The 22,897-nt window shown below is 45.1% G+C and overlaps 2 protein-coding genes across 3 annotated transcripts in view; both read left to right on the top strand.

Annotated features, from left to right (window-relative positions):
- The first annotated feature begins 3,401 nt into the window (after window positions 1-3,401).
- LOC109701368 (protein FAM53C) lies at window positions 3,402-15,024 on the top strand. Of its 2 annotated transcripts, XM_074076926.1 has the most exons (6): window positions 3,402-3,571; window positions 4,016-4,105; window positions 6,463-6,692; window positions 7,064-7,121; window positions 9,897-10,681; window positions 12,031-15,024. In XM_074076926.1, the coding sequence occupies exons 3-6, from the start codon at window positions 6,615-6,617 to the stop codon at window positions 12,286-12,288; spliced, it is 1,179 nt and encodes a 392-aa protein (XP_073933027.1). In that variant the 5' UTR covers window positions 3,402-3,571; window positions 4,016-4,105; window positions 6,463-6,614; the 3' UTR covers window positions 12,289-15,024. The 2 variants fall into 2 exon arrangements, with proteins under 2 accessions (XP_073933027.1, XP_073933026.1); XM_074076925.1 differs by lacking the exon at window positions 4,016-4,105.
- A 3,180-nt stretch (window positions 15,025-18,204) lies between these two features.
- Window positions 18,205-22,897, top strand: part of Kdm3b (lysine demethylase 3B) — a 71,873-nt gene continuing 67,180 nt past the window's right edge. Inside the window, exon 1 of the mRNA XM_020156092.2 lies at window positions 18,205-18,483. Coding sequence (XP_020011681.2) covers window positions 18,289-18,483 — 195 coding nt within the window. The 5' untranslated portion in view covers window positions 18,205-18,288. The remainder of the gene's footprint in view (window positions 18,484-22,897) is intronic.

Below are 22,897 nucleotides of genomic sequence, written 5' to 3'. Positions count from 1 at the left end.
GGGTTCAAAGAAGTGGCCCAAGGACAAAAGAATAAAGAGGGGGCAGCAGGAAAAAGATTAGACCATGAGTAAAGCAACTTGAGCCAAACTGGACATAGTGACATATGACTGTAATTCCAGCACTTAGGAGACTGAGGTAGGAGGATGTCAAGTTTGAGGGTAGCCTGAGTTACATAGAGAATTTGAGGCCAGCTTGGAATACATAGCAAGATTCTGTCTCAATAAATAAATAACAACAACAAAAAATCTTGAGAATTAAAAGTGGCATAAAGAGAACTGGAGGTGTGGCTCAAGTGGTAGAGTACCTGCTTTGCAACCACAAAACCCTAAGTTCAAACCCCAGGATCACTAAAAAAAAAAATTTAAAAAGTGGTATAAAGAGACTTAATTATGGCTGGGTGTTGGTGGTTCACACCTGTAATCCTAGCTACTCAGGAGGCAGAGATTAATTGGATTGTGGTTCAAAGCCAGCTCTGGCAAATAGTTGGAGAGACCCTGTCTCAAAAAACCCTTCACAAAAATAGGGCTGGTGGAGTGGCTCAAGTTGAAGGCCCTGAGTTCAAGCCCCAGTACCACAAAAAAAGGGGAAAAAAAAAGAATTATGAGAAGGAGTGTTGACTGTACAAGGAAGCTATTTAATTAATGATTTATTTAAGACTATGTAGCCCAGGTTGTCCTTGAACTTGACATCCTTTAGCCTCAGCCTCAGCCTCTTAACTGCTGGGATTACAGATATGTATAACCACACTTGGCTTCAGGCTTGCTACACCAGGCCCTCTGGTGCTATTTTTCCTATTATTATTTTTTTTTTTTTGTGGTGCTGGGGAGTGAACCCATGCACATGTAGGTCCTTGCACATGTAGGAAAGTGCTTTATCACTGTGCTATACCCCCAGCCTACAGTTCTATTTTATTCTTTTTTTAGAATAAAAAAACTGCGGTTTGAACTCAGGGCTTTATGCTTGCTAGGCAGACACTCTAGCACTTTAGACACTTTGCCAGCCCTTTTTGTGTTGGGTATTTTCAAGATAGGCTCTCAGGAACTGTTTGCCCTGTCTGGCTTCTAAACTTGATCCTCCTGAGTAGCTACAATTAGAGGTGTGATCTCTGCCTTCTGAGTAGTTATGATTACAGGTATGAGCCACCAGCACCTGGTCCACTATTTTATTCTTGATGAAAGAGATGTAACCTTCCTTTGAAATGAGGACTGAAACCTAACTTGTAGTGTTTGTCTTTATTTATTTGGCAGTATTGGGTTTTGAATTCAGGGCCTTGAGCTTAGTAGGCAAGTGCTCTACCACTTAAGCCATGCCTCCAGCTCTTTTTTTTTTTTTTTTTTTGTTGGCTTTGTGCTTGCATAACAGGTGCTCTACCCACTTGACCCACAACTCCAAGTTTTCGGTTTTTTTTTTTTTAATGGTACTGGGGCTTGAACTCAGGGCCTTCACCTTGAGCCACTGTACCAGCTGTTTTTGTGTTAGGTATTTTCAAGATAGGGTCTCTCGAACTATTTGCCAAGGTTGATCTCTGCCTCCTGAGTTGCTAGGATTAAAAGGTGTGAGCCACCAGTGACCAGCCTAAGTTTTCAAAATTTTAAAAATTTGTTTTACAGGTTTTTTTTTAAGTGTTTGTTTCTTTAATGATTTGCAAATGAGCCAATGTCAACTTCTTTTACTCAACCACTTAACTTTAGTAAGCATGGTTAATAATAAAAAGGGGAACAACCTAGTGGGGTAAACACCAAGGGTGTTTGTGACTTAGAGGGTTTTTTTTTTTTTTTTGGCGATACTGGAGTTTGAACTCAGGGCTTTGCACTTGCTAGGAGGGCTGTACTACTGCTTGAGCCACACCACTAGCCTCTGTCTCCGAGTTTTTGATGCAACCTTTACCTACCTCACAGGCAGTCACTTAGCTTCTCAGGTGGTTTTTTATCTTTCAGATAAGATTTTTTGGGATTATAAGCAAAATAAGAATACATATTAAAGAATGTAGCACAATGCCTGGCACATAATACAATAGGTTCAATTAAAGGAACCTTCCATGTCTCCTATACTTCATGGCTCCTGTGTGCTCCTCTTTGCCAGGGGGAAGTGTACAGTGCAAAATAAATCTCTCCACCCCCATTTTCTTGATTAGTATTTCATTTTTCTTCTACTATTCTTTTTCAGTTTGCAGACTTGGAGTCTCCTTGTTTCTTCCCCTTTCTAGCTCAGTGAAGATCCCCACCACTGACTACTTTCTAGCGATCACAGCAACTTACCTGTCCCAGACTTGAGTAGGGCACAAAATATTTAGAACATAGGTTTTATTTTAGGAGACTTGCTGCTAAGTGTAGTAGTAAAGTTCCTGGCTTTACTACTTTCCAAAAACAAACAAACAAACAAACAAAAAATTGTTCTATAAAGACATCACAACATGAAAGCATTGTTCAAAACCTCTCCTTTTCTTTTTTTTTTTTGGGGGGGGGTTGTCTCTTTGATGCTGAGACTCAAATTTACAGAAGAGCCAGGAATCAAACCATCTATCCAATCTCTTCACTTGCATCTACATTCAGTCTCTTTAAAAGGACTTAAATTTTGGCTGCCGTGGGAGGTGGTGGACTTAATAAAAAGTGGTTTCCTGTTACTGAAAAGGAAATATAGTGCCGTCGACTTCGTTTCCTCATCTGCCTGTTTCCTCCCTCTTTTTCTGTCTTAAGTTAAGTGGTCCAGCTGTAACCACCGTACTCCCCCTCCACCTCCTCCCCCCCACCCCAGCAACTGAACAGCCTATGATGTCATAATCACAATCCCATTACCTCATCCTGCTGGGGGGGGGAGGGCGGAGGAGGCATAGAGGGAGTGAACAGCCCTGGACCCTCCTCAGCTTTGCAAAGTGTTCTGAGTGAGGGCAAATTACAGAACCAAGTGGGCAAGGCCCCGCAACCGTTATAAATTCCGGGTTTATAAGGTTCAAGTAGATCCGGCAGCTGGAAGAGGGGCTCCAGGGGCTCTGAGCAGGCCCTAATCGGCGATTGGACTACATTTCCCAGCAGCCTTCGCGACGCGGACCAGTCCTTTGCTGGGGGAAGGGGGAATTCTTTTAGGAAGGTGGCCGTATCTGACTAGACAGAAGATAAGGTGAGAGGCTCCGTGGCTAATTCTGTTACGCGGCCGGAATGGAGTGAGAGGCTACAGCTGAGTGGATGTAGGGATGGGGAGAGGGGGCAGTGGCTTTGTTTACTTTCGTTCGACATGGCCTCCCCCGCGGATTTCATGATATGCCTCAAACTGGACTCGTCCACTTTCTTCAATATTTTAGAGGGGATGATTCGTTGGTGAACAAACCACCCCATCCTTAATAAAAGCGCCAGGCTCCTTCCCGACATCCCTATAGTAGGAAAACTTTGAGAGTGAAACGACACGGGGCCCTGGCCTCTGCGAGTTATTCAGAGGGATTCTGCAAACTAAAACGTTCCTTCCACTCTCCTCAGAGGCCTGTTGGTTCGCGCCGACGCCTTTTAAGGGCACCGTGGGGCGAACCGAGCGCTCAGAGCTGCTCCGGCCGCGGCCCTGGGAGCAGGAGGAGCAGCGGTAGGTGGAGAAGGGCAGGTGGCGCTGGGGCCTCGGGGCGGGCACCTCGACCGTCCCTCCCTCTCCTCGCTTTCCCCTCCCCCAGTCCAGCGGCCCGCGCGGCCAGGCCTTGAAGGCCGCCTCAGCGGGGAGAACAGGGGACCCGGTGGGGGAGGGGACGGCGGAGTGCTAAGTCCCAGACCCTTCCCATCCCCTGCGTCCTGAGTTCACTTCCCGAGGCCAGATGAGGGAACTAGAGTGGGAATCGGCGAGCAACAGCACCCCCTCCCGCGAGAGCCCTGCCCCCCCCACCCCGGGGGCCAGCGGACACCCCATGCCCCACCCCGCAGGGACAGGCAGGGTAACAGAGGGAGAGGTTGACGATTGGAGGGGGGCCTAGCCGTTTTCTTCTTCATCAGGGTGGGAGGGAGGCGCGCTCCCACTTGTCACTACTCTCCCCACCAGAACCATATGGAAGAAGAGCAGTGAGGTCTCCATTTACCTGTTCTTGCACGTTCCTGCCTCGCTCATGTTTTCCTTCAGTCTCTCCCAGAGGTGTGGAGCTTGGGAACTGGTGTGTGTGTGTGTCGGGGGGGGGGGGGTGTCCCTAGGGGATTTGTGACTCCTGTGTCTTGGTCTGACTTGATCTTAGGTTGTCCAGCTTTCAGTATAACCTCAGCATCCCTGAAACACGAGTGTCAGGGGTTACTGCCATCCAACAGTAGATGGGGTGGGAGTTTATTTTAGGGGACTTGTGGTGGAGGGAGAGCCTGGACTGAGAAAGTTGGGCCTGGTAGGGTTGCTGGGAGGGCCTAGCGGCCTGCTGCACTGTGAAGGTTTGATACCAGTGCCAGTAGTTAAGCTGAGAAGTTTTAACTTGTTTAGTGAATGTTCAGGGCTGTCTCTACTCCCTCAGATACACAAAATGGAAGGGGAAGAAGGCCAGAGAGGGCTTCTTACACTTTTTCAATGCCTGCTTGAGAAAGAGGAGGCCCCTTGCGGAGCTGGTTTGCCTTCTTTTGTGTCCTGGTTTGATTCCTTATGGCTTCCATTCTGTTCCCCCTCTCAGGCTGGCCTGTTTTAGGAAACTCAGCTTTAGAGTATCAATTGCGTGGTAGTAGTTGCATTGTTCCAATTACCACCGTGTGTGGCCACATCCCAATAATTAAAATAAAGAAAAATACAAAATCACTCTCTTCATTTGGTCCTAGAGAGGGCTGGGATTTTACTGTTTGTCCAAATGCCTCATGAAAAGCTTGGAAGAGTTTGTTTCACTCCCTGCTCCTCATTGCTGGTCAGCCTGAGGCCTGGGGTCTCTAAAAGTCGGCAGTTGGGTTCCCTCTCTGGTTGATCTTTGAAGGCAGAGTTAAGAAACTAAGAGCAGAAGTAATAAAAAGCTTTAGCTTCTCTCACAAGAATGTAGGGGAAGCTGCTGAAGGGAACTTTCAGGAAGCTGGAACTTTGTTCAGGGTGGTAATAATGATATGCATGAAATTGATAGCTAACTATAATGATGATTGATTTCTATACCTTTCTTCCAAAGAACTTCAAGTAACATCCAAGGATATTTCTTTGCTCTTCCTTATTGTCTCCCTCTGTGCTGGGAATGAGATAGAGATAATTCCCTTTTTTTGTAGAGGGTGAACTGCCCCCCAAGGACACAGAAGGAATAGCCATCTTGGGCTCTTCCTTGGTAAGAAGGTGAGGGAGGATGGCATCCAGCCAGAAAGATAGACCCAACCCCACTGCCTTCTTCATCTTAACGATATCGTCACTTCTGGCATGCTGAGGCTTTGAAGAACAGCAGATAGGAGGGATGAGAAACAGTCTATGTGAACTTCTGATTTTTAATAGGCCAGATTATAGCTTTTGTATATTTTGATATTATATCACTCATATTGTATCACTCCTGTGACAGATTAAGATTATTGTGCCTATTTTACATATGGGTAATCTGAAGAAAGTTAATTGATTAGCCAAAACTGTCTCAGGAAATTGGTTTAAGACTTAGATTTCTTGATTGTTGATTTTCTCTACTGCTTAATGCTAAATTTAGTGAGCTGTCTGCCTGTTGGTAATTTCTGGGGACAGAACAAAATCAAGACACTAAGTTAACATAACACTTGCTCTTTCCTTGAACAAGTTCCCTCAGGTAGAGTGGGCTTGAAACCTGTTCTCCATCATAAGAGTCAGCTTGCTTCTATCAGAAATTGACAACAAGAAAGAATATTGATTAATTATACCCATGTCTTAGAGTCAGATCAGGCTATAAACTTAGTTGCATGAAGTTATTTAAAAAAAAAAAATCTGTAGAATTACCATGACCATTTCCTTATCTTCTTCCCACTTTATAGGATAATATACACACTATCTGTTGGAAAACAATATATATATATATATATATGTATCAGCTAGTCAGGCTATGGGAGGAGTTAGAATCCTATTTATTCTGATCTGAAGCAGAAAACTATGCCTATAACCATTGCTCCCCACTGTACTCTTATTTCTGTAGTTTTGGAGAAGGGTGCCTCTCTGGTTTCTGACAGGAAGATAAAGAAAATACTTAATCTTTATGGAAATAACCATTTTGGGCATCTTTTTCTTACTTGAGCTGTTTTCTAAGTGGTGCTGGCATTCCAGGTGGAAACAGGAGAGCATAAGCCAGGATAGGAGTGGTAAATAGGTTTCCGTTTCCTTTCCAACTCCATTTTATTTTACTGGATATCTGGAGTGTCAAGTTCAGAATGTTTTGAGGCTTTCTTTAGGCATAGCAGGAAAGAGCTGTGATCAATTAATGATGTCTGTCAGAGGCCTGGCATAGGGGTGCTGTGATATGTGTGCCATGCGTTTTCCATCTCTGGACCAGGTACATCTCTAATGTCACTTGGGGCTGGTCCCTCTGTAATTGGCAGACTCAGCAGGCATGACTGGAGAGGGAAATCCCAATGGTGCTAGAATGGTGCTACAGTGGCAGAAGACGGCTCACAAGTGAAGTCTGGAAGAACGTCAGGGAAGGCATCCATCACTTGCTCCAAAGTGTGCAATTCAGATCCTGGGGAGAAACATGATAACTCTGATCACTGAGCAGCTACAGAAGCAGACTCTGGATGAGCTGAAATGCACACGCTTCAGCATCAGTCTGGTAAAAGACCAGTCTTCCTGCTTCTCCATGACCCCCACCCCTCCTTTTTTTCTGAGGCTATTTGTTGCTATTTGCCCTTGTCCTGTGTACTTGTTCTGGAAGAGCCCACTCTTAAAATCCAGCCCAAAATGAAGGGGGCAATGATTTTTTCCACTGGTAGAAAAGGGACACTAAAACTTGGGTGGAGAAGGGTTTCAGATATTGGAAGGTGTGAATTGTTTTACTCACTAACTTTGGGAAGACAATAGGAAGAAAACACTTAGGAATTTCTAGGAGCCTGTTAGCCCATAAATTACAAGGAAGAATTGAAAAGGTCTTGCTAAAAATCTGGTCCTGTCACCAAATTCTAATGGATATTCTTTCTCTCTTAGCCTTTGCCTGATCATGCGGACATACCCAACTGTGGGAACCCTTTCCAGCTTGTGTCTGGTAAGGCATAATGTGTGTGTTTTGTATATTTGTGTTTGCTCTTGTCTTTTTCCACACACTTCTTTCATTGGTTTCCAGTGACCAAGACTAGTTAGCCTACCTCTGAACTTTCTTGCTTGGCTCACCTTCTGTGATTGACATCTGACTTCATTTTATTGGCTTGCAGAAAAGTTACCTGGTTTAGTTTGTGCCTTTTTTTTTTTTTTTTTTTGGGTGGTACTAGGGTTTGAACTCAGGGCCTTGTACTTGCTAGGCCAGCATTCTACCTCTTGAACCATGGCTGAAGCCTACAGTTTGCTCTTATTGTAGCTTGTAGGTACCTTTCTAATGTTTTTGAATAGGTAATACATTTACATGGTCCAGAAATTTTAAAAATAACAACTAAAATATCAAGCCTAAAAGATTATACTAATAAAAGTCTTCCTCTTCTGCCCCTATCCACCCAGTGCTTAAAGTAATTCCTGGAGGCTGTGGCTGTGGCTTGTGGTAGAGTACTTGCCTAGCATGTGTGAGGCCATTGGTTTGATCCCCAGTACTAAAAACAAACCCCCCAAAACCGAAAAAACTCCTATTACTAGTTTCTTGTACATCCAACTAGAATTTATGCAAATAGAAGCAAGCCTATATTTATTCATTCCTTTTTGGGGGTTGGAGAGCAGTACTGAGGTTTTAATTCAGGGCCTTGTACTTGCTAGATAGATGTTCTACCACTTGAGCTACACCCCCAGCCATTTTCACTTTAGTCATTTTCAAATAGGGTCTCTCTTTTTTTGGTAGGACTAAGGTTTGAACTCAGGGCTTTGCACTTTCAAAGCAGGCACTCTATTGCTTGAGCCACACCTCCAGTTCATTTTGCTCTGGTTATTTTTTTGGAGATGGGTTTCCTGAACTATTTGCCTTGGCTGGTCTCTGACTGCGATCCTCCTGATCTCAGTCTCCCAAGTAGCTGGAATTATAGGGGTGAGCCACCAGCACCTGGCAGGTCTCACATTTATGCCTGGGCCAGCCTAAACTGCAGTCCTCCTGTTTACATTTCCCACTTAACTAGGATGACAGATGTGCATCATCACACCCAGCTTTTATTGATTGAGATGAAGTCTTGAGAACTTTTTGCCTGGCCTTGAACTGGAATCGAGATCCTCCCAATCTCCACCTCCTAAGTAGCTAGGATTACAGGCATGAGCCACCATGCCTGGCCTATGTTTTTTGTTTTTTTTTTAAACTTAGTAAATTTGGGAGATCTTCTTTCTGTCAGTGTGCTGAGTGTTTCCTTGTTTATAACACAGCTGCATATTATCACACTGAATGAATGCACCTTAGTTCATTTAACCATTTGCCTCCTGATGTATATTTAGTTTGTTTGCATTTTTTGTTGTTGTTGTATTGGGGGTACATTGTGACATTTACAAAAGTTCTTACAATATATCATAGTTGAATTTATCCCCTCCATCATTCTCCTTTATCCTTCTTTCCCCAATTCCTGGAATAGTTTCAATGGGTCTCATTTTTCCATTCATTTGCGATCTTCTGTTCACTACATGAGACTATAGTGAATAACCTCATATAGGTTATTTTTCACATGTGAAAATATATCTGAGATATAAATTCCTAGATTATGAATTAGTCAAAGAGCCTATGGTCATGAGTATAATTAGTAGACAAGAGAACTCTATCCCATGCTGCTGCTTGGTTGTTCTGTATCCTGTTTTCTTTTCTGGGATACCTGGTAAGGAAAGTAAGTTGACAAAAGCATCTTCATTCATTCTATTCTTCCTCTTTGCTGAGAACTAGGTATTGTGCCATAAGGGACCCATGATCCACGGCCTCAAGGAGGTTTGTAGGGGAAGAACTACTGAGCAAATTGAGTTTAGGTATGAGTTTTACTAAACTCATCTGACTTCAAATACTTGTGATTTGCTCCAAATATTCAGCCCCTGCAAAATTCCACCCAGAGGATATTGGAGTAGGCCCTTTGTTCCTTAATGAGTGATCTCCCAAAAGTTACAATTTTGGTTGGAATGCAATGAGGATCATTCTTTTTAATCCATTTCACCTTCCTTCTTTAGGTCGTCCCATCTGTTTGGTTTTAAAAGAAGGCCTAAGGGAAGGGGAATCAGTATGTATGTAGATGGGCAAACACAAAGGAACATGAGCAGCAAAAAGTTTTAGGGTTTTCTAAGCACAGGTTCTACCATCAACATCCTCACCCCAACCCCCTTTACTCTCCCCAGGAATAAAAATGATCTCTTACCTGTTTGAATACCTCTTACTTCTTGGCAGCCCTAACTCCTGTTTTGGTCCTGTTGATACATGGGAAGGGAAAAAAGCTAAGAGCATAGATCTGCTTTTCAGAACCCAGGTGGAGAGCAGGGAAGAGTGCTTGGCAGATGCAGCTAGGTAGAGTGGAATTGGGAGGAAGGGTTTGAGCAATGCGCACACAGATATGTGATTTACCTCTGAGAGGGAGTGGCAGGCAGTATATGAAATATGTTGATTCCATGTGGTTTCTCATAATAGAGGCTGTTACAGCATAGTGGGTAACCTAACGGCATCATACAGACCTCAGTTTGAATTCTGGTTTGGTCATTTGATTGCCATGTGATTTGGGGCAAGCTACTGAGTTTCTCTCACTTATGAACTGGGGATAATCACAGTAGTTACTTCATGGAGATTTTTGGGAAACCACATGAAGTACTTAGTACATTGTTTGTCACATAAACTCATTAAAAAATGTTAGCTATTAATAATACTATTTTTATTATGAATGCCTTCCAGAAGGTGCTTCCTGGAGGGGCCTGCGCCACTGTTCCTGTGCTGAGTTCCAGGACAGCCTCAACTTCAGCTACCATCCCTCAGGCTTGAGCCTGCACCTCAGACCACCCAGTCCAGGAATCTCCCCACAGGAACAGCCCCTGTCCCAAGTTCTAAGCCCTGAAACCCGAGACACAGAGAAACTTCCTGTACCCCCTGCCCCTCCATCCAAGAGGCATTGCCGTTCACTCTCAGTGCCCGTGGACCTGTCTCGCTGGCAGCCAGTGTGGCGGCCTGCCCCCTCCAAGCTGTGGACTCCCATCAAGCACCGGGGCAGTGGCGGAGGGGGTGGGCCGCAGGTGCCTCACCAGAGCCCCCCAAAGCGGGTCTCCAGCCTCAGGTTCCTCCAAGCTCCCAGTGCCTCTTCTCAATGTGCCCCAGCCCACAGACCCTACAGCCCTCCTTTCTTCAGTTTGGCCCTGGCCCAAGATTCCTCTCGACCTTGTGCCACCTCCCCTCAAAGTGGCTCCTGGGAGAGTGATGCTGAGTCCCTGTCACCTTGCCCACCCCAGCGCCGCTTCTCCCTGTCACCCAGCCTGGGTCCACAAGCAAGCCGCTTTTTACCCTCTGCCCGGAGCTCCCCTGCGTCCTCCCCAGAGCTGCCCTGGCGACCTCGAGGCCTCCGCAGCCTTCCCCGAAGCCGCTCACAGCCTTGTGATCTGGATGCCCGCAAAACTGGGGTCAAGCGGCGCCATGAGGAGGACCCCCGGCGTCTGCGGCCTTCCTTGGACTTTGACAAGATGAATCAGGTAGGACCTGCTAGACAAGAAGAGCATGGATGAGAGTGGGAGGACTCAGTTCTACAAAAGTTCCTCCTTTTGAGCTATCTGCTAGCTCCACACCCTTCTGGTAGGGCTTCCTTAGGAACTCTTTCCTGTCTGAACTTTTGCTAGGATGACTATCATGGTTTGCCCCGGACAGTACTGAAAATCTCCTTTGTTGTGAGATTCCTCAGTCATGGGGATTCCAGAAGAACTAGAGAGAGATCCATGTTAAACCTTCCAACAGGGATCCCAGATTGTCCTGCCAGAGGCACTCTCCCTCTTTGAAAGCACATAAGCCACAAAAGTTCTTTCACCAGTGCCCCACTTCTTATGCTTAGGGTTGGTTTTGCCACTTGCTCTTCAGTGCTTCAAGTGGGTCTATGGGACCTTAAGCAAGATGGGCAACAACATTGTTTTGAGTTCAACAAATGTTCTTTGACTTCCTAGTGTAAGTGCAGTTGTTGCATGCACTTGGCCACTTTTTTCATATTTTTCTTTCTAAATCATTGGGTCACAAGCCTTTCTTAGAATTTGTTTCCTTATTCATCCAGCCGTGAATCAAACATTTATTGAAAACTCACTTGACTCTGCTCAGGCACTGTCAGAACAGAGTAGCCAAGCAAGCAGATGGTGTTCCTGCCTACATGGAGCTTATAAAAGAGCTTCTATTTTTTATGAGACAGCATCTCATTGGCCCAGGCTAGCCTCGAACTCAAGATTCTTCTGCTCAGCCTCCCAGGAGCTGGAATTACAGGCATGCACCACCAGATCTAACCTGAGTTTCTATTTATTTTTATTTATTTATTTATTTTGTAGTGCTGGGCTTGAACTCAGGGCCTACACCTTGAGTCACTCCACAAGCCCTTTTTTGTGATGGTTTTTTTGAGATAGGGTCTCACAAGCTATTTGTATTTGCCTGGGCTGGCTTCGATACTTGATCCTCTTGATCTTTGCCTCCTGAGTAGCTAAGATTATAGGCGTGAACCACCAGTGCCTGGCTCTGAGTTTCTATTCTTGAATTTGATTTCAGAAACTAGGCTCTTTCTTCAGAGAAATGTGCATATACACTAAATTTTTCAAATTTTATCAAGGAATTTATTAATGTCACTGGAAAACCTAGGATTCCTGCTTTCAAGTGTATCTGAGAGGGACACTTTGAAATACATCTTAGGCATGGTTCAAGTGGTAGAACATCTACCTAACAAGCACAAGGCCCTGAGTTCAAACCCTAGTATCACTAAAAATGAAAGGAAGGAGGGAAGGAGGGAGGGAGGGAAGGAGGAAGGAAGAGAAAGAAAGACATTTTTGTCTTCTTAATTTTGTCTGTTTGACAGAAACCATACTCAGGAGGTCTCTGTCTCCAAGAAACAACCCGGGAAGGCAGCAGCATCTCTCCACCGTGGTTCATGGCCTGTAGTCCTCCACCTCTCTCTGCTTCCTGCAGCCCTATTGAGGGTTCCTCCCAGGTGCTGAGTGAAAGTGAAGAGGAGGAGGAGGGGGCTGTGCGGTGGGGGCGGCAGGCACTGAACAAGCGGACACTGTGCCAGCAGGACTTTGGGGACCTGGACCTGAATCTGATTGAGGAGAACTAAAACTGAGAGGCTACTTCTGGGGCCACACAGACTGACTCTCTTATGGCTACTAACAAGTGTCGAGGCCCCAAGGCTGAGAGCCCAGCCTGGGAATGGGGGTGAGTGGAGGGCTCCGACTCAGGGCAGCCCGAAATCTTCTCGCTCCAACAAGCTCGACATGCCAAGAAACTGGCCGGGACAAGATAAACGGAGTTGGTGGCGGGAGGGACAGCCCCAGAGCAGACCCTCCCTGTGGCGGCCCTGAGTGTGAGTATCCCTGCCACTGAGAGAGCAATGGGCAGGGAAGGAAGGGGTCTGCTGACCCCAGCTCGGGGAATTTCACTAGCCCCTTTGCTTCAAAGGGCATTTGTGTCTTAGAATTTGGCCAGGGTGGGGGGGTTCAGTCAGCCTCCTTGGAGAAATTGCGTGAGAGTGTGTGCATGCATGGGAGTGTACTGAGGAGAGGTGTGTTTGCGTAGCCTTAGGGAAGGAAAGCAGTTGCTCCTTTTAACAGCAGAGCATCATGATATCCCCAGGATCTTGAGTTTTTATGGAACAGTGGGCTTGTTCAAGGAGTCAGGAAGAGGGCTCCAAGTTTTCCTTTTTTCTAAATAGCTTTGGAACCAGGCTTGTAATACATAGCATCACTGGCTCTGCAAAGGATTCTGTTTTGGGGTACAACAGTGTCTAAGTGCTTGTGACCTCAGCTCTGGTCTTTTCCTCAGCCCCACCCTCTCCCTACTAGATAAATCTAGTATTGAGGACTGCTGGGGGCGGGTTGCCACATTTATTCTGAGCTGGCCTTTTTTTCTCATCAGAGGGTCTAGGCTGCAAACAATCTGCCTCTCTAGCCCTCTGAGTAGGTACAGATGTATATGGGCAACTGAGGCAGAGCTAAAGGGAGCTCCATCTCTTTTCTTCACTGAGGGACCTTTTCTTCTCATCTGATCTTCCAGGTCAGAGATAAGGTAGCAGGCCCTATATTGGTCCCTAGCATTTGTTGAGGCAGATCTGCAGCAGGAACAATGTCATTCAGTCCCCAGAAGACAGGGGTTAGCTTGTCCTAGCATTGCCCTTTGGAAGCAGACTGTAGGGAAACCTATTCTTACAAGATCCAGGGCTAGCCTCTTTTCTAACCTGCTGGAGAAAGAGGAAGGGTGTTCAGCATTTAATAGTTTGCTTGTCTTCCACTCCTGCCAGGAAATGTTTATTTGCCTCTAATTAGCCCTGAGAGACCACAGAGAAGCTGGAGCTCACTGAGGGATTGGCTGAGGATGTATAAAGCAAAGACTGAGAAGCAGCTGGGAGTTTGTTGTTGTTGGATTGAATTTCCTTTTTTGTTACTCACCCACAACTTGAGCCAGGGCAGCAAGTCCCAGTGGCTGCAGTGGTGGATTTAAGGACTGTAGGTACCTTGGTAGGGCTGGAGCCAGTGGTTATGCATTACAGAAGCTGTTACTACGGTACCCTGTGAGGCTTTGTCCAGCTTTGATAAGAAGATTCTACATGACCAAATTGGACCTGCCCTTCTGGTTTATTGCAAGAAGGGCATTTTTCTGTTCAATTTCCTCATGTTAGGGAAGACCTAGGTCTTTGTTTTTTTCTTCCATGTGGAATTGAGCCTGACATTTTCTGCATCTCCCACATGTTGGATAGGAGGTATCATTGAGGCTTCAGTCTCCTTCCCTCTTCTGAGAAAGTAGGCATGTCCTTTTGATCCTGTGACTGTCAGTACTCTACTCTTCCAGGTCTCTCCATCTCCTGGGTAGTTACCACGTATTACCACTGGGCTACCAGTTCTTTTGGGATTTGAGAGGGGCTCTCTGGAGAATCCAGGGAAATTGTGAGCCCAGGAGTTAGCTACACATCCTTGGGTTCATCCTCTCCTGGTTCTTCTGCTTTAGTCCATAATTTCCCTTGTGCCAGCTTCTTTTCCTCCTGGGACATCCTCATCTCTGGGCTTTCTGCTGCAGATTGGCTATGCCAGCTTCGAGTAAGCCACTGGCAGTACCAATGGGATCTCTGCAGGCCCTAAGCAGAAGTGAGGGCAATGATTCTGCCTCCATCCTGGCTTTCCCAGAATCCTGGGGCACCATTCTTAATTCCATTACTTTAAGTCTGGAAACTAGTCAGAACTATCACCTTGCTTCCCAGTCTTAAGTACCTGTAGCTCTGGAACAAGCCTTTTCAAGAGTGGTTCATTTTGCTTTATACAATAGATGTTACAACAGTTCTGTGTAAACCAAATGTTATTTTTGATGCATTTGGACTGCTGACCATTTAAAAGCCAGCCTATGATTGCTTCTTTTGTAAAGCAAGCAACCATCCCTGGCCCTCTACTTCAGCTGTTTGACTACTTGGGTTTTCACATATTGGGCTTACTCAGAGTGGAGCACACCTCTAGGGCTTGTGGCTGACACTGGGTAGATATCTGCATCTGTGTGGTGTGTGTGGTGTGGCTGGCCAGTAGGTGAGTATTCCTGCGTGTGTGAGTGAAGCCACTCCCAGGCTGGTGCTCTCCTTCTGTGCCCGGTGACTGCCCAGTGGCAGCCCTAGCTGCCCTTCACTCCCACCTGCTGCCAAAGTCCCTGTGCTAATGGGATTACAAAAACAAAAAGTGGAAAAAATTTTTTTCGTAAACTTTGTTTTATATTAAAAAAAAATCCATAAGTCTGTGTGTGTTAAACATGAGGTTCTGCCTCTGTGGCTGTATTTGAAAAATAAAGTTTTATTAGAATAATACATTTTCCCAAGCAACTTTGTGTACTACAGTGTCTTTTTCCCTTTCCCAAAAAGAAAGATAAGGAGCAAAGAGAAGGCCCCCTAACTTCAGCCCCTTTCTCCAAGAGATGGATGGGCCACAGCAGATTTGATCCTGTGACCCAGGCTTCTGTCCAGGCCTTGGTTATTTCTGAGTTTGGTGTGTTTTCTTTCACTGGCACTTATACCTGTTCCCTCTTCCTTGTTATCACTCTCACTGCTAGCTAGTTAAAATCAAGAATTAATGCATCCCAGTTCCCTGAGAAAATGCTTGATGATACAGTTAGCAACTTGTCTAGATTGGTTTATAGTCTTTGAATGGTGGGACGAAGTCAGAGTGGGAGATAGCCAGAAATCTCTTCCTTACTTTCGACATTAGGTCCTGGAGAGATGGAGATTTGTCATCAGAATTCAGGCAACCTCTCCATCCTAAAAATACTGCTTTTACAAAATTATCCTAGCAGCAAAGCTTCTCTTTTGTCCTAGAGGATGGTATTTTCCCTAATGCTTTAATTTGGAGTGTTCGTTTGCTGAAAGAAGCTGTGTGGCTTAAGTCTTTAGACCTTTCTATTCCACCCTTTCTTCTCCCTATGTTAACATTCATCCAATGTGTGTGGGTGAAATGTAGTTGCTTAGAGATCTAGGCAAGAGCTTCTGTCCCTAAGGTTTGGTCTTTCTTTACCAGCTGTGGTACTGACTTGCCAGGCAGCAAGAAGAGTCAAGTTGTTTAGCCTATGTCCTACTTTCCTGCTTCAAATTTGTAGCATTCATCATTGAATACCAATGAAGTTTGCAGGATAGGATTGGCTTGGCTACCTGGAGCAGGAACCTTTGGGAGGGTGAAAATGTACTGTAGAAAGAGAGAGTTGTTACTTGCCTTGGAAACAAAGGAGGTGGGGTAGAGCACTAGTGTTTAAAGAAGCTTAGAATTACAGCTTTTCTTTCTTTGAATTGTTCTGTTCCACTTTCTGCTTGAGCAGAGGTAAACTTTGAACATATAAAATGACTTTGTCCTGTTTTTCTTTTTTTTCTATAAAAGTTAGGGGGTTTGTTTGGTTTTGCGTATTTTTTGTTTTGCAATGCTGGGGACCCAACTTAGAGCCTCACACGTACTAGGCAAGTGCTTTCCTGCTGAGTTACACACCCAGCCCTATAGTTGGGTTTTCCTACTGTTTATTTCCAGAGTTATTTTATTTTTCTGTGAGGCCAAGTGTGATATTTTTCATTCCTGAAGTCCTACTAGTATGGGAAAGAATATAAACTCCCATGAGGGCAGGAGTTTTTACTTGCTGTTGTGTCCCCATCACTTTGGAAAGTTTCTGGCATGTGAGAAGTGCCTTCTGTATTTGTTGACTAAATTTTCCTCTTTACCCTTCCCATCTATGAGCTTAATGAAATACATTTGTTCCTGGTGCTGTGTGAAACCAGCCTTAATCATCAGCAGTTAATTTTGGTAGAAAAACCATAAGGCAGAGAGGTCCTGTATGGATTCTCCCTTGTTTTCCTCCTACCACCTAAAATTTACCAGCTATGTGCTTTTTATTTTTTTTGGGGTGGGGGTTGTTGGTAGTGGTACTAGAGTTTGAACTCAGGGCCTCACACTTGCTAAGCAGCCACTCTACCACTTCAGCTATTCTGCCGGCTTGTTTGGTTGGGCATTTTTTGAGATAGGGTCTCTTGAACTATTTGTCTGGGCTGACTTTGAACTGTGATCCTCCTGATCTATTGCCTCTTGAGTAGCTAGGATTATAGGCAAGAGCCACTGGCCCCAACTGGGCTGTGTGCTTTAAGAGAAGTCTCTTAGCCCAGTAAAACATTCTGAGTCAGGACTGAGGTTGGCTGTGGAAAATAGAACAAGGAGGGAATGTTTCCTTGGTGTTCCACAGGAGTAGTTTTAGAAAGACTTACCTAGATGTTTTGGGCTTTAGAACTGAAGTTGATAGTTGGTGCTCCCACCCCAGCCTTTGCCACAAGAAAAATAGGTCAAGGGTGTAGCCAAGGTTAGATAACTGAGTGTACACAGAAACCTTGGAGAGAGAACTAGCTAGTTACATGTCTGAAGGGAAGATAAATGAAAGAGCCACCTTTAAAACAACAGTCATGGTTTATTACTAAACTACTGTTCTGGTTTGTTATCTGCTTTGTATATACTCAGTCTCTGCATCCATGAGACCACTGAATGTTAGTCTGACATTACCAACATTAAATGATTGAGGTTTCCTATTACTTTAATCATTGTGAATAACAATCTAGCCAAAAATCTCAGCATCTCCTTTTGTATAACCTCTTCTTCTAATCAGGAGTGAACAGTATCTCACACTTCTGTTAGACTAATTCAAATAGGAGTTATGAGACTTTCTTTGCCTTCAACCCCACTACTCTTCAGAGAAGAGAATCCCTTTACTGCTGATCCCTTTCCAATTCCCCTAAAAGTTGAGTTGAGAAATTACATTGACAGAAAAGGAGAAGCTCTGTGGGTTTAACATAAAACACCAAGATGTTGGAGGCAAATTGGCCTTTAGCCAACATAAAGTGGCATTAGCACATCCAATGGATGTAATGCATTGGCCAATTGGAAAGGAACCTGTAAAGTACTGGCAGTACACAACAGGATGGTTTCATGTTATGGGCCAATGAGAAGGAAGGTAGTGTGTCCCATGGGCCAATGGGAAGAACATTTCCTAAAACATGACAGGGAGGACAGCTCATTTTCAGGATAGGAAATCCATAATGGAGTATTGGGGTCACTAACTTCTTAGCTCAAAACACCCACCCTCTAGGTACCTTACCCCTCATCCTCCCACCCCCTTAAAAGTCTTTGGTGTTCGAGAAGGAAAAAAACTAAAGCCTTCTCAATATGTAACTCCCTGAAGTAAGACTCGGTGCAACCAGGGATGGTGCCATGGGGGTCTGAAGAACCCGCTCACTCCTCCCCCAACCAGACAGAACCTGCAATTCCCCTCCCGGCCGCAGGGGGCACTGCAGCCCCCGGGGAGGTTAGGGCGGAGTGCTGCGAGGGGCCCAGAGCTGCCGCCCCGCTCCGGAGCGCGGGGGGCGCTGTGCCGGGCCCCGGCTGCGGCTCCGCTCCCGGCCACGGGGGGCGCTGCGCGGCGCCGGTGGTTGGTGGTGGCTGTTGGGGGGGGTAGGGGGGAGCGGCGGCCGCGGGTGGTGCGGAGGGAGGCCTTGCGGGCGGATCGGGCGCTCGGCGGCGGAGGTAGTGGGAGGAGGCGGGCGGGAGCGCGGGTCCGGCTGGCCCTGGCGATGGCGGACGCTGCGGCCTCTCCGGTGGGCAAGCGGCTGCTGCTTCTGTTCGCGGACACCACGGCCTCAGCTTCGGCCTCGGCCCCCGCGGCGGCGGCAGTGGCGAGCGGAGATCCGGGGCCTGCGCTGCGCACTCGGGCCTGGCGGGCCGGCACCGTGCGGGCCATGAGCGGGGCGGTGCCCCAGGACCTAGCGGTGAGTGGCGGCTGAGGCGGGCACTCGAGCCCGGGGCTGCAGGGCCTGTGGGCGGCCTCCCCGGGGGCCTTTGTGAGGGGGCGGTGAGGTGGGGGTGACCCAGTTCCGCGCCCCCGGTTGCCGTAGCGCCCCCCACCGGCACCCCGGCATGTGAGCTCTGCCCGGCATGGCTTCCGCGTCGGGGTTCGCGCCCCAGTTTCTCTCGTGGGGGGGGCGGCCAGGGATCTAGGAGCTGCTGCTTCTAGCCTGCAGGCCCCGCCTCCTAGGCGACCCTGTGCTTGTCGTCTCCCTCCCCCCCCCCCCCCCCCCCCGCTTCCACGCCTGAGGAACAGGCTGTGGAACCCAGGGTGCACCGGCTCCCGCAGAATTCGGCCAGTGCTGCCGTTGCCCCATGGAAGACTCAGGACCTGTAGTCCCCAGGCTCTCCCGGAGACGTGCGCCCTATTTAGTGGGGCGGGAATGTGGGCAGTTGTGGGAGGCACAGAGGCTGCAGTTGGAGCTGCTTGGGGGTTTTTTATCTGGCAGTTACTTCCTCCTTGTCTGAGCCGGGCTCGGCCTGGCTGGGTCCCCAGAAAGGCCATCTCGCGGGACTGTTTTCGAGCTCTCTTCTCTTTGCGCTTCTGGGTGACAGGAGCTGCTGTTGAGGCTTTTTGATAAGTTTGAGATCCGTTTTAGGAGCCGCATGGGGCTGTGATGTGGTGCTTTTTTGCTGTCTATTCGGTTACTCCCCCAACCTTGGGAGAGGTTTTGTTTTGAAACTTTGTGTTGGGGCTTGGCCACTTTTTGCGTGCTTGCTTTGGTGTATTTTGTGATTAAAATAGTTAAGTAATGGAACTTAAGTAGCATTTGGGACTACGATGTGTTGTTTTTGTTAATGTGGCGGCAAAATATTACCTTCGAGTTTTGGCAAGCTTCTTTAGTTCTTCATTCTAATAGCGGCCCAAGGTTCCCTAGTGAGATAAGGCTATGGAAAAAAGGGGAGGGGGACTGTAGGGGTGGTCTTTTGGAATGTAATAGATCCGCAGGTAGAAGGTAAATAAATCTTCTTGATGAACTTGCTTCTGCAGACACTTTATTTACTAAACAGGAACGCTTTTTTGTGAGATTCGGAAGTAATGTAGGTTTCTGATGTTCGTTTTTCTTCCTATCGATCAACAGTCCTGATATGCAAGCTTTATGGGTTGTTTGGCTTGCGACTGGCTTTGGCTTTGCTTCTGTTGCTTTAGTTCACTTGCTTTGATCATTCTCCATGCTCTAAAAGAAAGGCTGCTAGGGCGTTTATGAAGCTTTACTAGGACGTACTTGTAAAAAGATACCTCGAATATAAGGAGGTGGGGATAATGATTAAGACAGGGATTTGGATCTAAATTCCCCTGAGGTCTTTTTAGAAGATGGCTGGATGTTGGGGGACAGGTGTTCTTCCTTCTCAAATCTACTAATTCACCCTAAGAGGCAAAGCATATTTCATGTCTACACTTACGTGCGTATTTTGACCTGAGGCTTCCCTAGCTTTTCCATGGGGATTTATTTTCTAGTTCTTTCAGTGGTTGTTTCCTCCATCGGATGAATTGCTAATGAGCTCTGCACCTGAAATGGCCACCCATTCACTTTATTGTTTGGGGGACTCCCTAAGGGCATGGATTTTGAAGCTTACGGAGATGCTGAACACCTACTAAGTTAAATAGTGAATAATTTTACCACTGGGCCCATGAAACTAGGTTCTCAAACCAAGTAAAAAGTTGCAGTGATTCTTGTAAATTAAAGCAAGGTGTTCTTACAACCTTGAGGTCTTGCGTCAGCCTGGTGAATATAAAAGCAAAGGCAAGTTTGGGTTTTGAGAATGCGTTTATGCTTGTACGTTTATCCATGAACATAGATAACTCATCAACAAAACTCAGAGCCTTTAGACTTGTTTTTAACCAGCTCGCAAAATTGCTCAGGAATTGCTGTTATGTTCTAAGGTTCTGTTAATGAGAATGAGTAGTATAGGATCAGAGCTTGCCGTTTTGTTTTCCTTTTTCATTGAAGAGCTTTACTTTGGACCCTAGGCATGTGGACCTTTCCAATTTGCACCACACACTGTAGTAAACACAACTATCTTCCAATCAAAAGTGTTCTTCCTGTACTCAAGGGTGGAGTTTGCAAGCAGCTGGACTGTGATTGGGCAGATTTTCTTTCAGTTATGTTTAAGATGCTTTCAGGCATGCTTGGTTTTGAGTAATGCATAGCAGGGCGCCCCCTGTTAAGGATGAGTAATTGAGGGTTGGATGAATGAATTTCTGAAGTGATTGAAAACACATTTCTTGATTTTAGGCTCCATTAATATTATCTTCCTAAATACTTTTTGAACCAGAAGTCCTTCAGAATATGATACTAATACATTTAATGAACCCTTTTTTGAAAAACTATACCAAAACCATGTGCTACTTTAAGGTACGATTTTTATTAATTAGGGTCTTATAGAGGAATATCTTCACCAACAAATAACTATGTCAGTAGCTACTGACATTTTTGGCCAAATACAAAAACAACTTTTTTTCCTCCTGATAGTAGCTTTGACTTTCAAAATAGACCATTTATGGTAAAAATAAAATTTAGTTCAGTGGATTTTTACTCATTTATCTTTAGCTCCTTAGCTTTTTTCTAATTGAGTTGTACTCTGTGTTCCTAAATCATTATTGGATCGTGGAACTTTCACATGTGTAGGTACAATAGATGGACACCTGGACGGGAAAACCATGGATTTTTATTTTTGTCGTTTTAAGGAAAATTTACTATTTGTAAAATATCCAGTAAGTGAAAAACCAGCAATCTCTCATCTGCCAGCTGCCACTTACCAAAGAAGGATAAGTTATATTGGCTCTTTCTTAATATTTAATACAAGTTTTTCTTAATACTTGTTCAAAAAATATGAAAGCATATACCTGTATACAAAAGATATTTTTTCAAGCAAATGTTATCTTACTTCACAATAATCTTCAGCCTGCTTGGTTTTTTTGTTGTTGTTTGTTTTTAGTTTGACAATTTATCATGGGCATCAATAGTTATATATCTTAAGATGCCACACTCATACCCTCTTTGCTGAAGGTGAATTCCACTAAGCAGTACCCCCAATCATATTTTTTGATAACTAGTCCACAGAATGGATGTACCATAATTTCTTCCATAAAATGGATGTACTGGAATTTATTCACTCCTTTTAGTGGACACCCAAGAATTACTTAAAAGTTTTTTAGAATGTACTAAAAAAACAAGTATGTGCACTAATATACTTGTGCATATATCTTTTTGTAATCTAGGTTTCAGTTCAGTTTTTAGCTACCCAGGAATGGGATTGTTAGATTGAGTATATTTTGGTAATGCCAGGTTATTTTTCAGCATTCTCCAAACTCTTTTTCTAAAAATGTATCAGCACTATATTCTGAAGTACTTCTGGATCAAAAAGCATTTAGAAAGAGGATATTAACGGAACCTAAAGTTCAGAAATGTATTTTCAATCACTTCACAAACTCATTCCTCCAACCCTCAATTACTTATCCTTAACAGAGAGTGTCCTGCTATGCATACTCTCACCAGCAGTGCATATAGCATTTGTTTCTTTCACCCTTGCCATCAATGATGTCATCAGTCTTTTTCATTTTGCCAATATGCTCTGATAGGCGAAAAATATATAGGATTTTCATGACTACTGGTCTTTTTCTGTGTAATGCATTGGAGTTAGTTATCACTTTACAGGAGTTCTTTTTCTTTTTTTCATTCTTTCTTTTTTTTTTTTTTTTTTCCAGTACTGGAGTTTGAGCTCAGGGCCTACACCTTGAGCCACTACTCCAGCCCTTTTTTTCCGTGTGTGTGTGTGTGTGTGTGTGTGTGTGTGTGTGTGTGTGTGTGTGTGTGTCAGTGTGATTGAGATGGGTTTTTTTGAGATAGGGTCTCATGAACTATTTGCCCAGGCTGGCTTTGAACCTCTATCCTCCTGATCTCTCCCTCATCAGTAGCTAGGATTACAGGCGTGACCCACTGGTGCGCAGCTCTTTACGAGTTCTGTGTCTAGTGTGTTGCAGTCATTTTTTTCTCATTTGTCTTTTGGCTTTGTTTTTTGCCATCCAGAAAATTAAAATTTTAATGTCTTTAGCACTCAAACTTTTCTTAATGGCTTGTAGGCTTACTTGCTTGGAAAGAACTTCTCCTGTTTTAAGCTTTTATGAATACCCTTCAAATTTTCTTTTTAATATTTTCATTTATTTTTATCTGTGGATCTTTGGTCCATCTGGAATATTATTTTAATTGGCATGTGAAATGGGGGAATCTTAAGTTTTTTCTACTGAGTAATCAGTTGTGGTAGCAGCAATTTTATTAAACCATTCTTGCAGTGTGGTAGAATTACATGGTGCTATAAGTCTAGGATTGTTTTGAA

The sequence above is a fragment of the Castor canadensis genome, chromosome 6 (genome assembly GCF_047511655.1).
Source record: "Castor canadensis chromosome 6, mCasCan1.hap1v2, whole genome shotgun sequence".
Classification (NCBI taxonomy): Eukaryota; Metazoa; Chordata; class Mammalia; order Rodentia; family Castoridae; genus Castor; species Castor canadensis.
Note: the sequence above shows the minus strand (reverse complement) of the source record. Positions and strands in the feature narration are given on the sequence as shown.

Bases quoted from the DNA above. Each gene is read 5' to 3' on its own strand.
- LOC109701368 (XM_074076925.1), top strand. From the start codon at position 6,615: ATGATAACTCTGATCACTGAGCAGCTACAGAAGCAGACTCTGGATGAG. The intron at 6,693-7,063 runs GTAAAAGACCAG...TTTCTCTCTTAG, and splicing joins CACGCTTCAGCATCAGTCTG to CCTTTGCCTGATCATGCGGA. The intron at 7,122-9,896 runs GTAAGGCATAAT...AATGCCTTCCAG, and splicing joins CCCTTTCCAGCTTGTGTCTG to AAGGTGCTTCCTGGAGGGGC.